Consider the following 17,116-nt stretch of genomic DNA (forward strand, 5'->3'; position numbering starts at 1 on the left):
AAACACAATTTACACAATCTTTTGAGTTTTGCTCCAAGTAATGGATCCATAATTTTAAAATTATCTGTATTTCCGAGAAGAGGATTCAATTTGTATTTACCACAGACCTCTGTATTCAAAGCAAACACGACCAATAAAAATCCCTCTATATACAAATTCATTCTTTCTTTCTTTCTTTCTTTCTATCTATCTAATACAGATCAATATTGCAATTGCAACATGGATATGGGGTCAGATCCTAAGCTCATGTGAACCAACGTAGCTCCACTGAATTCACTGATTTATACAACACATAGACCCTGCCTTAGGTAAAAAACTAAGAATTTATCTCTGAACACTACAGACCTAATCCTGGTACGAATTTCAACATGACTTTTCTCATTGACTTGCACAAGAGCTGGATAAACTTCCCAAGACTGCAAGATATGGACAAGATAGGCTGTAAAGCAAGAAATTTAGACTTCCCTTTAATTTCAAGTTTCACCATTCTTTGCGACCGTCTACATTCAGCAATGCAGCTTGGGACCACCTCAACACAGAGAACATGCTGGGACCCTGGTGAATGGCTTTGATTTCAGTGAAAACAACTGCAAAATTCAAGTGAGATTTTACCTAATGAATACTCTCTTCAGCTGAGATGTTATCTAATGAATAGTCTCTTCACTTCACTAGACGAAATGTCTGGTTTTAATCATGTTAAATAACACCCGGTAAAATCTTATAGCAGTGTGTAATTTCTTTTAACACAGAATGTTGAATTAAGAAGTACTAATAAGTCTGTATTTCAGCTTGAGCTCCCAACTCCAGTGAAGACAATAAACAGCCTTGTCCTCATTAGGGTTTTATCTAACAAGATCCAGCTCGAGCTAAGAGTACAACTCTCTCTTCCTTGATAATGGAAAAACCTGAAATATCAGTTAAACTGAGTTGCATAAAGCATGCGTGTGAGTCTTTGCAAGACAGGAACCTGTTAAGTTGAGCCAAAATCCAAGAAATCAGAGGCAAGATGTTCTTATGTAAGGTTTGGATCAGGTCTCAAACTCTCATCTACCCAACAACTGGATTTGGATCCACTCTCAACCCTGTGACGAATTCCTAGAGACAGGACCTGCCCCTCTCCTCCCTGAACATCAAAGACAGCTCTGGACAACCAAGGACACGGGGTAATCTCTAGTTACAGCAAGAGACAGAAAAATCTCTGATGAATCTCAGGAAGAGGCACTGAACTTCTGTTTTCCAAACCTTGCATGGGTCTTAACGAAGCTCTAGCTTTACAATGGCAAGGCTCTTCACCACCTGTTGTTGGGACCAGCACTTTTCATCTTCCCATTTCTTCACATTTCTCAGAAACTTTTTGCAAAAATCCTCTTTGATCATCTCTGGATACAATGTGATAAGGAAGTTGCTCTCGATATTTGTCCAAACACTTCATCAATAAAAGAAAGCATATTTTATTGTAAGGCAACTACTCCTTTCCTAAATTCCTTTACTATGCACCTATATAGCAATAGTTCCAATGGCTACCGTCTCAAGAAATATTTCAGCGATGTCAGAACTCACTGACGGTTTATTTGTGTTTAAATTCCTTACAATTTACTCTTCAGAAATCATGTGTGAGAGGATGCTTTGTTCATGAAAGCACTTGCCAAAGCAAATTTTTGGCTGTCAGCCCTGATTAAAGTGATTTTGAGTGGAAGCAACTAGTTAATGTCAAATTCATTGAGAATTGATTACATATAACTTTGCTGATAAATCATACAACTTGAAATATCTATGCAGATCCTCCAAGGCATGGATTGAAATTGTCCACACAAAACAACCCCATCTTTTACAATGGATACATTTGCAAGAACAATAAACCAAAACAAAACGGTCTGTTTGTAAGCCAACTCTAAGTAGGAGAATTAAATTAATTGCTTCTTGCAAATTGTTAGCTCAGTTCTTTGTGCACATAAGCATTATTTTAAATTGTACATGAGACAAAAGAACTGTATCTGAACATAAAAGTAGATTTTGTATGCTATATCTTTAAAATAGCTGGTAGGCATAAAAAAAAATACATCAGTTGGAGTAACAAAAACCTTAGTAGGAAAGCTGGTGAGAGATATAGCTGTTCAGCTGGGAGCAAAAAGATATTTCATAATGCCACAGTGACGCTTACTTCTCATTATATATGAATTAAGTCATAATAATACATTTTATGTATTGTTATTATCTGGTATATGGGACGCAAATGTGTAAGAATCTCTTGTTCAGATCCATTTTTTTTCAGATATAAATATTTTTTCATACATATTATGTGTGTATGTCTACAAAACCATTATGGATATTACCGCAAACCTGCTATACATGGGATATTTAGGTCTGTGTGCATTTCATAAATGTAACTCAGGGCAAAGATGTACAACTGATGGAGCTACTTCAACACAAGAGTTACTGTGATGTGGGGCTCTAAAGCTAGTCCAAACCTTAAATCTCAGATCCGAATATTCCAGACTTTGGGGATGAACAGAATACAGCTTTTGTGGCTTAGTCCCATGACACTAGTCCATGACATGTGTGGTCCCACTTCTTTAGAAAAACATAATCATTTTTTATTTTCTGCAGCAAAGAATAGCTTTCTTAAAGGAACACAAGCTACTCAGGCAAATTTATGGCAGTGAAATCATGTAAGATGTGCCTGATTGTGTTACTCAATCTTTTTTTTTTATTTATTTACTTGCCCAAAGCAATCTCCTTTTTAATTTTGCATGTAGCTTTGGAGATGCGATTTAGGGCTGAAAGCACATTTCAATATGCTTAAGTTAAAGAAGTCACAACTTTTTTGGAACTGTTTTAACTGGGTGTCAATGCTTCCCAAAGTGATGGATGCTACTGTTGTATGAGCATGTGGAAGGGATTTTGATTTTTGCTTCTTCGTGGAGACGATGAGAGGCACTGGAACACTGTTAATCGCTACAGACTCTTCATGGCCATAGGCAGAATCTCAGCTGTTGCATAAACAGCTTCACTGGAGTTGCTGGGAGTATGCTGATATACACTGTCTGAGAACATGGCCAAAGAAACATTAAAAAATGGAAATGTAAAAGCTAACAGTTAAAAAGCAACAACAAAAATCTAAATTTCTTGTTTTCTTTTCAGAAGCAAACACTGCAAAAATCAACTATATTCCTTATGCATATGAAGAGTGGTGGGATAGCCAGATACGGCTTATCGTCAGTACTGGATGTTCTTATTCGCTTCTAATCTGTCTTTGTTTTATTTGACAGCGCAGTTCAGGAAGTCTGTATAATGGAGGAGCTGGAGAGCTATTTCTGATTCCCACTTCCCCACTGTGCCATTTACCTTGCAACCTTCGCAAGTGATGCAGCGATAATGATATCCGGTGGCTTTGTCCCCACATACTACACATAGCTCATCCTTGTCTAAGTAACTGGGTATATACCCTGTAAAGAAAAAAGAGGATGTGGCATGTAAACTCAATATAAAATGATAAGATACATTTGATATAAAAATACTATACTGAAATCCACTTGTCTATCTGAACTCACCAAATTTCCTGAATAAAAGGCCCATACTAACAATGTTACAGAACTATTTAAACATCATCTATAGTATCTTCTACGTTTCACACTGTTTCAGCGCCTACTGGTCAAGAGGGAGAAGCTGGAACACAATTGCTCTCTATTGAAATACTACCTCAGAAAAAATAAGTATATTTATTTTTACCTCAAAGGCTTTGATGTGAATAAAAAAATAACTGCGAGACATACAGTATATTCCTCTATTCTGTTTCACAAAAAACCCGATATACTTGTACATTGAAGATGAGATCCCAGGTTGCAGGTGACTCAGGGACCTGGTCAAAAGAAGTATTTACTGAGAGATCGTTTGTTTCAAAACAGCTCTGCAGGTGTGGTAGGAGAAGTACCAGCAACAGATAGCCCAAGCTGTATTGATCATACCTCACCTGGGCGTGTTCTGCAGGAGTATTTAATATAGCCTGAATTTAGGGCAAAATACGTGGGCATTCAAATATGTGTGTGTGTACTTGCATGGGTTAGAATGACATTGTCTCTTCTGAAGTGGTTTACCAGACACCCAACAAGTGAAATAAAACATTACTGCTACGAAAAACATTGGCAATGCTTCGTTCTCTTCCCACAATGACATTTGTTTTGATAACATAAACATATTTCCAACGTAAGCAAAAAGCCAAAACAATTCTGATGGCAACCAAAAAGTAATTCGAAACTAAAGAGAACTTTGAAAGAGGGTAAAATACAAACCTTTCAAAATATGTGTTCCCATGATTCATAATTAATGGAGGTATGGTACGTTACTTTTCCTTCTGAAAAATCCCTCTATAAAGATGTAACACAGAGATCTCAGATTCACTTTGAAGGGAGAGAGGAAAGTGCAGCTATTTGTGTAACCGTGTAAGATTATTAAAGTGTAGTAAATATTTCACAGAATCCCAGAATAGCTGAGGTTGGAAGGCACTTCTGGAGGTCATCTGGTCCAACCTCCCTGCTCAAGCAAGGCCACCTAGAGCCAGCTGCCCAGGACTATGTCCAGATGGCTTTTGAATATCTCCAAGGATGGAGTCTCCACAGCCTTCCTGGGCAACCTGTGCTCGCTCATCCTTATAGTGAAAAGAAAAGATTATTTTACTGTCTCCAAAAGGAATTCCCTGCTTTTCTATTTGCACTCATTACCTCTTGTCTTGTCACCGGGCACCACTGAGAAGAGGGTGGCTCTGTCTTCTATGTAATGGGGAATCATGTATTCACACGCATCAATAAGACCCCCTTTGAGCCTTCTCTGCTCCAGGCTGAACAATCCCAGCTCTCTCAGTCTCTCCTCATAGAACTCCAGTCCCTTCATCATCTTTGTGGCCCTTTGCTGGATTCATTCCAGTATGTCCATTCCTTCTTGTACTGAGGAGCCCAGAACCGGACCCAATGCTGCAGATATGTTTCACCAGAGCTGAGCAGAGGGGAACGATCACACTTCCCTCAACCTGCTGGTTACGATCTTCCTAATGCACATCGAGATGCTGATGACCTTTCTTGACTCAAGGACACACTGCTGGCTCATGTTCAATTTGCTGCCCACCAAAACCCCCAAGTACTTCCATGCAAAGCGCTTTTCAGCTGGTCGGGACCCAGCCCGTACTGCTGCATTTGTTATTCCTCCCCCAGTGCGAGATTTGGCATTTCCCTTTGATGAACTTCAAGAGATTCCTCTCATCTCATTTCTCCAGCCTGCCTAGGTTGCTCTGAATGGCAGCACACCCATCTGGTGTACCAGCCACTCCTCCCAGTTTTGCATCATCTGCCAACTGGCTGAGTGCAATTTACGAGTGCAATGAGGGAGACTCCTTTGGGTGCGGCTGCCTGTAACATTATCCCTTGCCAGTGGCTTGCTGAACCCATCTGTAGCACCACATGTTAGAGTAGACTCCAAGCTTGCTGTCTTTGTGCAGCCCCCACACCTGTACGGCTCAGTAAAGCTTGGGGACTCAGCACACCACAGTGACATGGAAAGCAACCAGTAACAAGACTCAGGGCAGCAGAAGGCTACTGGAGGATGCTGGAGGGGTGGCTGTCATCTTCCCGTGACTGATGTGACAGAGGGCCAGCTCAGTAACAGACAGCTTAAATGAAAAGTGTCTACATAAGGCTACACTTGACAGAGGTTCTCCAGAACGAAAAGCCCAAATCAGAAAGAAAATACTTGAAATTGATTGAGCTTAAAATACTTTAACTTTCTGCGGGCTGGTGAGTGGACTAGGAAAAAGCAAAGAAGGAAGAAGGCATGAAGAATTTGTATGGTCTACCTCATATTTCTACTTTGAGCATAACTATGAGAACCTCAAATTACAGAGGAACACGCATCCCTCTTCTGTAATGCAAAGAAACAGGCGCACTTTGAAGCTGTGCCCAGGTACCTGCATCTCAGGTTTGCCAATACTCCTGCTGGCATCTGAAAGGGGAGTGGGGGAAGGAGCTGAGATCTTACTGGTGTAGCATACCGGTCTACAATATAGCAAAAGATTGGATTTACATTCAGGTTACATTTCTCCACGGTGAACAAGTTGTGCTTGGATAAAGACTGGTGGACACATGGAGCTAGTTCCGTGAGCTTGAGGGAAAAGAGACAGCAGGGTTTTGTCTCCAATTTACATCACTGACTCCTAACAGACATGATGCCAGTGGGGGATTAGCAGAGGCTATTATCTCCATCCTGCCCCCCTTTTGCTCACACCTGCCTCTGCACATGCAACACATACACAACACGGAGCTGATACAGGAGGCAGCAGAGTCAGCAAAGGGATGCAGAATTTTCCACTAAATTTCTCATAAAGACTAATGGCTTCTTGTTACTGCTATTCATGAAACGCAGACTTAGCGTAGCATAGACTATGTCCTCTAAAATTCAGTCTCCCTGGTTTGCTTCCTCAAGAATTACTGCTGAATTAAACGCCCTGGTGTTTCATTAAGTATATAATCTGGTTAGCACTGCTCATGTAATGGCAGCTTTGTTCTATTGGAGGCGCAGGAGACCACTCGTCTAAACCGCTTCCTTAAATATATACAGTAGCTTGCGCATGTGACCATTGGTGTCCATCTCCTTCTTGGAGTTTCATGACTTCATCCAACTCAGGAAAAGCTTCCAATCTGGCAGAACAGATAAATCTCCTACAGGCACTCCTAGTCAGACATTAAAAATGGCATCCTTATATGCAACCACATTCACAATTTTGCTGCATGGTAAGTGTGAAGTGCCAGCTATTTAAGCTACTTAAATGTTAAATATTATGTTCATCACTTTTTCAGGATTGTTCCCATGTCACAAGGTAAGCACACACTTTGAACTCTTCTACTGATTCAACAAGAAACATGGAAAAAATGTCTTATCCCAAGAAATCACTGGCAATAAAAGTGTGCAATAAACAACTTTTTTCTTTCTATTACAAATCTGAGGGTGATATCCCCACTTTTGTGTATTTGCAACCCTCCTTCCAACAGTTAATGGGGTCATAAACTGCTAGAAAGTAAGAAAATTGGACCTTCAGTAGTATTTCAAAAAGATGTAATTCAGACAAACAGACATCAGGCCAAGAGGAACAAGGGGACTTACATTCAGTTCTTACAAACCATAATGCCCACTGTAACTTCTAGTAGTTGCAAATATCCAGTCTGACCTCTGTATAAATTCAACGCAATTTCATTTGTAAGATGTGCAGATAAGCAGCCTGAGTGCATTTTTGGTGCTACTTAGAGTTAGAAAAAATATCATCAGGAGGAAATTCAATGGTGTCTTTCTAAACTTGGTACCACCACGGAAGCTATGAATAGTGCAATGGAGATTCTTGGGGAAGATGTGGATGGCAGCAGAGTCGTGCGTTGGATGGTTTGAGGAAGCAGCAGAGCAACAGAATTCTCTCACTCCTTGCAGCACTTGGGGGAAAAAAGAGGAGGGGCAGACTAATAGGGACTTGTCTCTCACATCAAGTACTTTGCCATCTTATGTGTTTAATAACCCTGAAGCAAAAATAAAAGCTCCTGTGCGGAAGAAGCAGATGCTGCCTGGGCAGAGTAACGCAGGTGCTCTCTTACGGAAGAAGAATGTCTGATGACAAATTTCATGGGAACATCAGGTATGTTCCTATTTCTGGTGTTCTTACTTCATCCTTTAATTCTTGGTCAAAACCTACTAAGTAAATAGCTAAGAGGAAGAGTTCAAAAGCAACACCAATGTCACTGAACTGTACAACAATAACCAACATCTTTCCTTGGTCTTTCAAGGCTCTGTCTGCTGTACTCCAGCACCCTCATGGACTATCATTTGGTGCATCCCACATGAACCTCGAAGTTAACTATCTGTCAACTATGACTTCACATTGTTCATCCCAACGCCCACCTTGGATCTTTGCTTTGAGTGGAGAACACCAACGAATGGCCTTGATCTGCTGTGTCTGGCGTTTCCCCTGAAGCAGGGGAAGCAGCCTGAAGTAACTCCTTTGCTCCTCAGACTCCCACCTGCCAGTTCACCTAATCTTACTGTCTTGGCAAGGCAAAATACTCAGCAGGGCCAGTTGCCCCTATCTAGAAGAATATGTCTTTTAGTCCATTATAACCAATCTTGACAGTGATTTACAATATCTTTTAAATGTCAACTGTAGCTCTGTAGAGGTATGGCAAGAAACAATTCCCTTCGACAGGAAAATGCGCAATGAGTCTGCCCCAGCAGCCGTAAGGACAGAACGAGATCTGCTAACCTATGCAGTCATCTGAGGTACTCTGTTTCATGAATACTGTATGACTACACTCTCGAATTACCATTTGCAGGAATGATACCTTAAAGCAGTATATGTGACCCTGCACAGCATAACAGATTGCAGTGACACAAACAAGACACTCCGTGGCTATTCTTGCCCCCCCCCCCCCCCCCCCCCCGCAAAGAAAGTCTATTTAAATGAAAACAACAAAACAACCGCTGAAAAATGATACTGTTTTTTAACTCTCTACCTGGCACACATTAAAAAAAAAAAAAGCATGTTTTGAGAAAAGTAAAGAACCGATTTCAGTTTTGTTAAAGAGCTGTTGCACAGAGTTTACATCTCCAGGTCTCTGTCTGTGCAGATAATGTAATATTGGCTTAGGGATTAAACCACACCTTAAAAAATTTCTAGGACCCAAACCTATTTGACTACCAAACAGGGATATGAGTGACACCGATACAAACAAATTCTGTCTGTATACCAGATGTTCCTTATTAGCTTGTTCCTGGTCCACCATAGGCTTATAACTTGCAAGCAGGAAAAGCCATTTTTTTGCTATTGCACAGGGACACTTGTGTTTTAAGGCCATTATTCAGTATTTTGATTTTCACTGTACACTGGCAGAGTCATGTATTAAATACATTCCCTGAAATCTTTCTTTCACCCATCTGGTATGGTTTGCATGACCACAGACCACTCACTAAAATGAGGAGTTTAGGACCTACCAGTAAGCTCGTATTCACTTACTAGACACTGCAGTATGAAAATGAGAAAGATGAAATTAATTACTACCTTGAGAATCCCCAACTGTATTAGAGCTGAAAAGAAAATTCATACTGCTGTTCTACTGAAACTCTTTGCAGTTTATACAAAATTGCAAGAACCATCCAGGTATCATCCTTGATACACTTGTGTAGTAAAAGCTTAAAGAGTGTTTATCGGAGAAAGCATAGAGCCGAGTGAGAAAAAGCATACTCCATTCTTGTTTGTGCTATTATCAGTATTGATCTGAAAGGCTGGGCTGATACACTGATCCTTGTTTCCCGATTTCTTTAAATTACTCCCACTGAGCAAACCTGTTTATTTCTCCATCGAGCTTGGAAGCACCGAGAATGTTGCTAAACAGATTCACACATTTCTTCCTAGTTAACTGGCTCGCTTATCTGCAATTTTGATCTTTGTTGACATTCTGTGATTTATGGAATTACTAAAATTTGGCAAGAGACTCTGCAAAGATCGAACTTGGAACATTTTTTATAGTCTCTTTTCCCTCGATGACATTTCTACGTATGAACCCTGTTCTTTGGGCTGAGTCAGAAACCTCATCAACAGTAGCGCATTTTGCACAGATGTGCCAAAAACATTTTAGCCCAAACTGTGTTATCACTTAAAACTGCTGTGATCAGTACTGTACTTGCACCCATTAACAACTACAGGTACAAAATGTATTACTGTATGAGTGAGACCATGCAAATTTTTTTCCCCAAAATTACTGAAATGTTTTTAGAGACCGTAACTTAGTATTGCAAGTAGCTTATTTAGAAATCTAAGCCTCGCTGAACATCAGTTTTACTACCGATGCAATAGCAAAGTATGACTTGGTTCACTTTCCCATCCTTCATTTGGCTGTGGGAAGGGTACAGTAAAGGAGCTGAAAACACTTTTGCCACTGACATTTTTAGTAAAAAAGAAACAGATATAATTCCAAATGCATAACGATTTGCTGAATAAGATGCAATTTTTCGTATCAGTGCTGTCTCCTTAGATGGGTGGTCAAGAGCAAAATTAATCAATTTAACGCCCAAAATAATTGTCAACATGCTCTCCTGCAAAGGCCAAGATGACAAATGCTCAGCGTTTTTGTAAATCGCTTATATGCACACATACTCCCTGCACTGATAAGAAGACATCTTGACATAAACTCCATGTTGTATTTTCTTAGCTATTCAGAAAGTACCCTAATGTTTCCACACGGCTGAGAACTCAGTTTGGACTAATTCAGTCGCATACTCTAGCAGCCGTACAGTACGTATTCTCAGCTGCATGCAAATTGCTTGAGAAAATATAAAGGGAAATAATAATAATTATAATAACAACAACAACAGTAACTTTCAAAGCCCCATTCTCCCAGCATACCAAGAGCCCTTAAAAAGACAGCATTAACCTCACTTTGCATCTGGGAAGCAAGGTGAGATGCAGGGCTGAGGAGCCACCACTGCTACAGCCCAACTCAAGAATTCCCGATCGTAAACCCTTGGGTTTGGGGGGCAGCCTCTGGTTACTTCTGGTCTGCCCCCACTGAGCCTGAAGTTAAAGTCTAACTTCATAGACACCTGTGGGCATCTGTCGTTAACTTTGTCCGTGAAATGTCTGTGTAAAGGGAAGTGAAAGCCAACTCTTATCCCAGTTTTAACTTTGCACACCTATTTCCCACGTTGTCCGAACGGCCAAAACCACTGCGCGCAGACCATACATGGGGATGCTGAGGTTTCCAGACTCTGTACACCTTTCTTTTGCATCTTCCTGCCTGTGCTACCTCTACCCTGTCACTGGGTACTCCTCCTCTGTACGGACGGTGTGAGGAGATCCAGAGACATTTTTGCCTATCTGCTCAGCCTCTGTGTGAGGGTAGGGTGGCACGGGCTCCCCCGGAGCATCATCTGCCCAGCGTGAAGTACTGCGAGCTCTCACTGCGGCCGGCGGCACCGTAAGAGGGGAAAAATGCTGGGACAGAACTGGGAACTCACAATGACGAGCCCCGTTCTGCTCATCCGATTTCACCGCCTCATGTAGAAAACAAAGTGTATCTGGTTGCCTGTCTCCTGTGGTAGGATCAGGTCTAAAAGCACCTCCTTAATAAAACAGCAAGCTCTTGCACAAAGATTGTGCTGCTGCCTTTTAAGAGTGTAGACTACAGCACAACAGATAACAAACGGAGCAACAAGCAGACACAAAACTAAAACCACACCTCCCTCTCTTGATTTTCTGGAGTGCAATTTTTTCCTTTAAAATTCAAGACTTTCATCTGAATTTGTGACAGATAATCAGGAAATAATAGTTTTTAATGTACTGTAATAGCTGAAGCAGCTTAAGTGCTTTCTTGTATTTTAGAATAACTGGCCATACTTTCTAAATACTTTTTTTTTTCCTCTAGTAACACATTGTTGGGGTCTTTGGTTGTTGCTTTTTGAAGTTATTTTCTGAATTATTTTAAAGTGACATAATTTTTTCACCGTATAAAATGTTGATGTCTTTTTTTCTTCCCACAGGGAAAAGACTTCAACCATTTAATAACTAGCAGAAGTTTTGATACGAAAAGCCTCCATGTGCTACTGTAAATTACAATCTGATTTGGATAGCATATTACTGAGATTACTACAGATTTCAGGGGACTAACAGAAATACCAACTGCAACAATCAAGACTCCTTATGAACACCTGCTTAGGGACTTAATTTTGCTTTAATGAGTTATTACCAAAGCTTCTCTAACAAACTCGCTTGTCCCCCCCAAAATCAATTCTGGATCAATACAGACACACATGCCCTGTGTAGAGCCTTCTGTTCTTAGGACAGGATTAAAAGATTCGTTAGTTTTATGATAGCTTGGTTAAAAGAGAGAAGATGCACATGTCCCACACAGTTTAGATCTCTTGTGCTTAACAAACTCAGCATTTGCAAAGGTTTGACAGAAGGGAGGCAACTTTTTATTGATTATCACACTAATAAGGCTCTAAAGAATCCCAAAGCACGTTGCTCAGGCTCCGTGAATGATCAATTAAAAGCCTGCTTGAGAGCCAGCTTCCACCAAAATTCACTGCCATTTCTTAGTGAAACTGAGGCAGTAGAAAACAAGGGCAGACAAGCAGTTTTTAAAAACAACTCTGTATTTTTTCAACCAAACAAGTACCAAAACTTTAAACCAAGCAAATGACAGGTGTCTGAATACTGAAATAACTTACTTAAAGCTCTGATCAAGGTATATCTATTATTATTTATAACCTTTAACATTATGAAAAATGTATTCCTTCACTGAATTTGCAATAGCAAGTCTTTATTTTTTCTAAGTTACTCCAGAGCACTATTTTTCTTTAACCAAAAATAAGACATGGCAAAAGTCTATAAAGAGTTGTAAATTCATTAGTTAAAACGCAAAAGCAGATAAATAGCCTTAAAAGGCATTTAAAATGCTGCACAATACAAAACCATGCATTACTCACAACTACATTTAGTCTACAATTTGATCCATGTTCTTACAGCTTCCTAGAACAGGATTTTAAAAAGTATTTCCTTTATTAAGAAATATAAAGTATAAAACTAAGACATTTTTCTACCGAACATACAGATTTTTTGCACCAAGTGCTAATGAATATTGCCTGCAAAAAGGAAAACATTTTGGTTTTCCATGTAGTTAATAAGATTAAACAGTCTTTTTACTACGAAGCCACTTTAAAAGTAGTAAATTGTGTTTTCTCTATCTACCTAGTTACATCCGATTCATCTGGGGTTTGGCTAACTGCATACAGAAAATCTGGTCTTAATAGAAAAAGGACCTTATGTTCGTACAACAGACTGCGCATTTTTATTTTTTAATAATGTGATTTTAAAGAAACACTGAGAACGTATACTCTGCATGCATCGGTTTGCTTGTCTGAGTTCAAAACAAGTAACACCGAAAACATTTCCGAGTGTTTGTTGGTATTTTGGGCTCTTTTTTGAATCTGCTTTGCTTACTTGAAAGTAAAAGAAGAAATTCTAAAAACAGGCAATGATTTAACCCCAAGGGAGCAGATACCGCACTCTGATTATCTCTCACAAACATATTGATTAGATCAACTTTCTGGGTGCAGAAGAGTCTTTCTTGCATCGATATACCCTTGAATTTTCAGGGTTTTTTTGCTTTGCATAATCAGAAACTACATGATTTTCACTTATAAGACAGTAACTCTATTAAACGTAATCGCTTTCCCGTACATATTTACAGTTCCATTTTCAAAATATTTTGCCCGAGTTGCTGAGTAAACAGAGTTCACATTTACTGATAACAAGCACTCACACAAATTGTTTGTATGTAACCAGAAACACAGCTTTAAGATGCAGAACATAGAATGACGACATTTCAGAAGAGAAACTTTCTTATCTAGCTCACTGGTGAACAGCAAATGAACTTAATAGCCCCAGAAAGCAGAAAACAAGCACTATATTTGCAAATGTCTTTTATAGATTAAGAAAAAGTGCTTGGAAATCCTCATTGCTCACAGAAAAACCTTACAATCACCTAGCAACCTATGTTACTGCTGCTTTCAATTTTGAACAGGCAGCCTTCACATTCAAAGATGTATCTGAGCCAACTGATGCCACTGTAAGTTTAAAGCAAAACAAAAACAAAAACAGAGATAATTTTTTGCTGTTATTTAAATAAATTGCCCCTACCTTTCTTCTGAGAGTACGATGGCGACTGCACTTGAGAAAAAGTAGGTTTTTCTTCGGTGAAATATTCAGGTTGGTTGTACTGATTCAGGGCCATGTCCATGTCAGAGTACTCGCTTTTAAACACGTTTCCAGGGTAACTACAGGTATAAGGCTGATTCACCGCCCAGGCCTGTTCCATATATATGTTGTTACTGTGCAGGACCTGAGCATCACAACTGCTGTAACCCTGATTATCTTCGATATATGTGCAATAATCAGTGGACTGCATGTAGCAATTGCTACCAGCAGCTGGGTGCACTTCATATATTTCTTGCATACAGTAGTTCATTTTGTTACCCTATCTCAGCTTCTACTTTACGTACACACACACATGCATACACACGCAGGCATGCATACACATGGACCGGGAGAGGAGCAATGAATATACACCAACAAAGTCGACTGCAAAACAGCCCGTTTTACTTTGGAGTGGCACCTGATGTGCTAAAATCCTATTTATACTGGGACGGCTTGTGAACTCCCCTGCCAGTCAAACATATTGGGAAGCAGATTTATGACAGTCAAAGGTCTTAATCTGTGACTGTAAGTTAATTCCAAGGGAAGATGGCAGGCAGGTAGCAATGACCACCAGACAAAGAAGCGACGGCCCAACAATCCTCCTGTTCCCTCGTTTGTCTGGAATAATCGTTTTATAAACCATTTCCAGCCTTTTCCAATATGATTAGAAAATGATTACTAAGGCGAGGACACAGTTATGTCACTGTAGTTGTCAACTTAAGTGTGAAGCATTATAAAGACTGCTTAAGAACTCCCAGAGGGGATACGCTGAAAATCCTAAAATCAATAATCCTGTTTTTCAGCATTAAACCATAGAAAATCCAATAGTGCTGTGCTGATGACCCAAACAGTAGTCTAGTTTTACGAAATTTAGCAACTTAATCTGTCATCAGCTTTATTGATTTTGTGTTACAGAATTACATGCATGAATCTCCCCAGCCTTCCACACATACACAATCCTCCCCACTGCCTGCTAATGCATTTACGGGAAAGCAGCTTTTCTAAACTTCAGTGATTTGGGGAGGTAATTTCTATTGAGTTCAACAGGTGGGAAACTTCAAAATAATATAATCAGCAAAAAGAACACTGCTTAAATATTATCAATAAGCTAATTGCTTTGCTATTCTGCTTTATTATCTTTTATGTTTCGGTAATGAAGTACTGTTAGAAGTGTATCTTTTTCGACAACAGACTGAATAGCGTAAGGAGGGTTTTTTGCTCATTTTGGCTCACCTACGAGCTATGAATGTGTCAATGCCACTACAACAAAAACTATACGATCTTACAATTGCGTAACACACCCCAAACCTCAAAACGGTTAATATACCTTGTTTAACCAGCCATTCTTTTTGATCTAGAAGAAGTTATTTTATTTTTTATTTCTATTAGCTGCTATTTGTTTTTTACTAGACATGTTTTTTCTTTACAGCACAGCTAAAATATGGAAAAACTTGTGAAGTCAGTAACAAGACAGTATCCCTCTTTAATGTCTGTTCTTATTATTAGGAAGCAGAATTATTACTGATTTGATAATGAGGTCTCAGTTTTCTTATTTCACTCATTTTAACCAATCTACGCGACTGCCAAAATTATCACGTAGGTTGGACCTTTTCATCTAGGATCTTAAGTAGACATCTAACAACCTTGACGAACATACACCTAAAGGGTCCTCAAAAGTTCAGTGAAATAAGTAAGAACTGGGCATGACATGTACGTATCTCTCCCTACCTGATATTGTTTAACGTTTCACTCTAAGAGCCGAGAAGCAAACATTCTCCCTTCCAACACACAACCATAACTAACCTATCTAAATAAGAACCGTTGCCAATTACTATCTAATGTGCAGGCTAACAGAAAAGTTAAAGCTCATGCTTGGATTTTTAATTTTTTTCCCTCTAACTAGAAAAGAAGCATCTTTAACACACATTTCTTACTAACCTGCTCAGAAAATAATAATGCATTTGGTAAGTCAAAATGAACTCTTATCAAGATCAATTCTACCAAAGTCAATGGAGTTGCTTCCAAAATTAACTTATTCTGATAAAACTCTGATAATTTAACATCTTACTTCATTAAGAGCACAAATAGCTACTGAAATCCCAGAAGTAAAACACAAATGAACCTTCATTCTCCATGCTGTTTTTACCAAAGGTCTAACTCAACAAATAGCATTGCGAAACACAATGTGAAAGAGCGCACAAAGAAAGTTAATTTTCATTTTAGGTCAGGATCATGATCTAGTTTTTACAAGCAGTGATTTTGGCTATGATAAAAAGCATGTCTTAGGTAAAATCCAATTTTTCAAGAATGGATAGATGGTCATCACTTCATAAAAACATGCCCGCGTTTCCTAAGAAACTCTGCAATAGCAGTTTACACAGAAACCCCCAAACCATTCCCATTTATGTCATCGGTTGGTAATAGTGTAGTACATACAAATGCAGCACATACAACCTGCCAAGCTTACTTCTCCACACTCCCCAGAAAGAAAACATTCCACAAGTGCAATATGTGGGTTGTTCATTTACCACAAAATGATCTCCTGTACAGCTAACAGGAATTTATGTGAGGGCTTGCACAGAGGGGAGGTTGTACTTCACAGGTTAGCAGAGCAGAATACCTAGATACTTTTAGACTACCCAGAAAAGCTTTGGAGAACTAGGCTTTACATTCTTAGTGGGAATTTTTCCCCATGTGTATTTGTTTTGCTAGATGAGACAAAATTCTTACATATTTTCTTTTCTCCCCAATTTCATTTAGGTTTGTTACTGAAAAACTAAACAGAATTGAGACCGTGTGTAGACAGAGCCGTCCCAGCCAGGATGGCACCTGAGGATATGGTATCTCGACATGGCACAGCCTATGACTTACTTTCTCTTCCAATCCCTTGAACATTTTTTATTTTCTATTGCTATGTCAATAATGCTTAGAAATGTGTCATATGTACTACTTTTGTCAGAATTACTGTCACACTGCAAGGAAATTAAATTACATGAAACTGTGAAGAATGAGGAGAAAAACAGATGAGAGCCTTTTCCGGGGGGGGGGGAGAAAAAAGAATTATAAACACTGCCAGGGAATGGGGGCTCCTTACCTGTTAATGTGCTAACATTAAAGAGGTTTATAGCACTGCAGATTGTTGTTCCCTTGGAAACAAATCAGTTCAAAAAACACCGCAAAGATTTAACACCCCTATTAAAAATGAAATATTCCTAAAATATTTTCATTTTAATCTCTCAGGGTCCACTCCTGCAGGTCCCTTTCATGTATCACTTTGAATTAAATGATCTGATAGAAGACAGTCAGATGGAGTCTTTATCAAAAGCCTGAAAGTGGAGT

The 17,116-nt window shown here is 39.3% G+C and overlaps 1 protein-coding gene across 13 annotated transcripts in view; it reads right to left on the reverse strand.

Moving 5' to 3' along the window:
• Positions 1-17,116, reverse strand: part of THRB (thyroid hormone receptor beta) — a 177,149-nt gene that overhangs the window by 18,345 nt on the left and 141,688 nt on the right. For 12 of the 13 annotated variants that reach the window (XM_063325188.1, XM_063325195.1, XM_063325194.1 and 9 more), the window contains one exon: positions 3,346-3,446. In XM_063325188.1, coding sequence (XP_063181258.1) covers positions 3,346-3,446 — 101 coding nt within the window. Of the gene's footprint in view, positions 1-3,345; positions 3,447-13,720; positions 14,049-17,116 lie in introns of those variants that run through there. The other variant, XM_063325189.1, reaches the window with a different exon arrangement.

Source organism: Chroicocephalus ridibundus, chromosome 2 (genome assembly GCF_963924245.1).
Source record: "Chroicocephalus ridibundus chromosome 2, bChrRid1.1, whole genome shotgun sequence".
Lineage (NCBI taxonomy): Eukaryota > Metazoa > Chordata > Aves > Charadriiformes > Laridae > Chroicocephalus > Chroicocephalus ridibundus.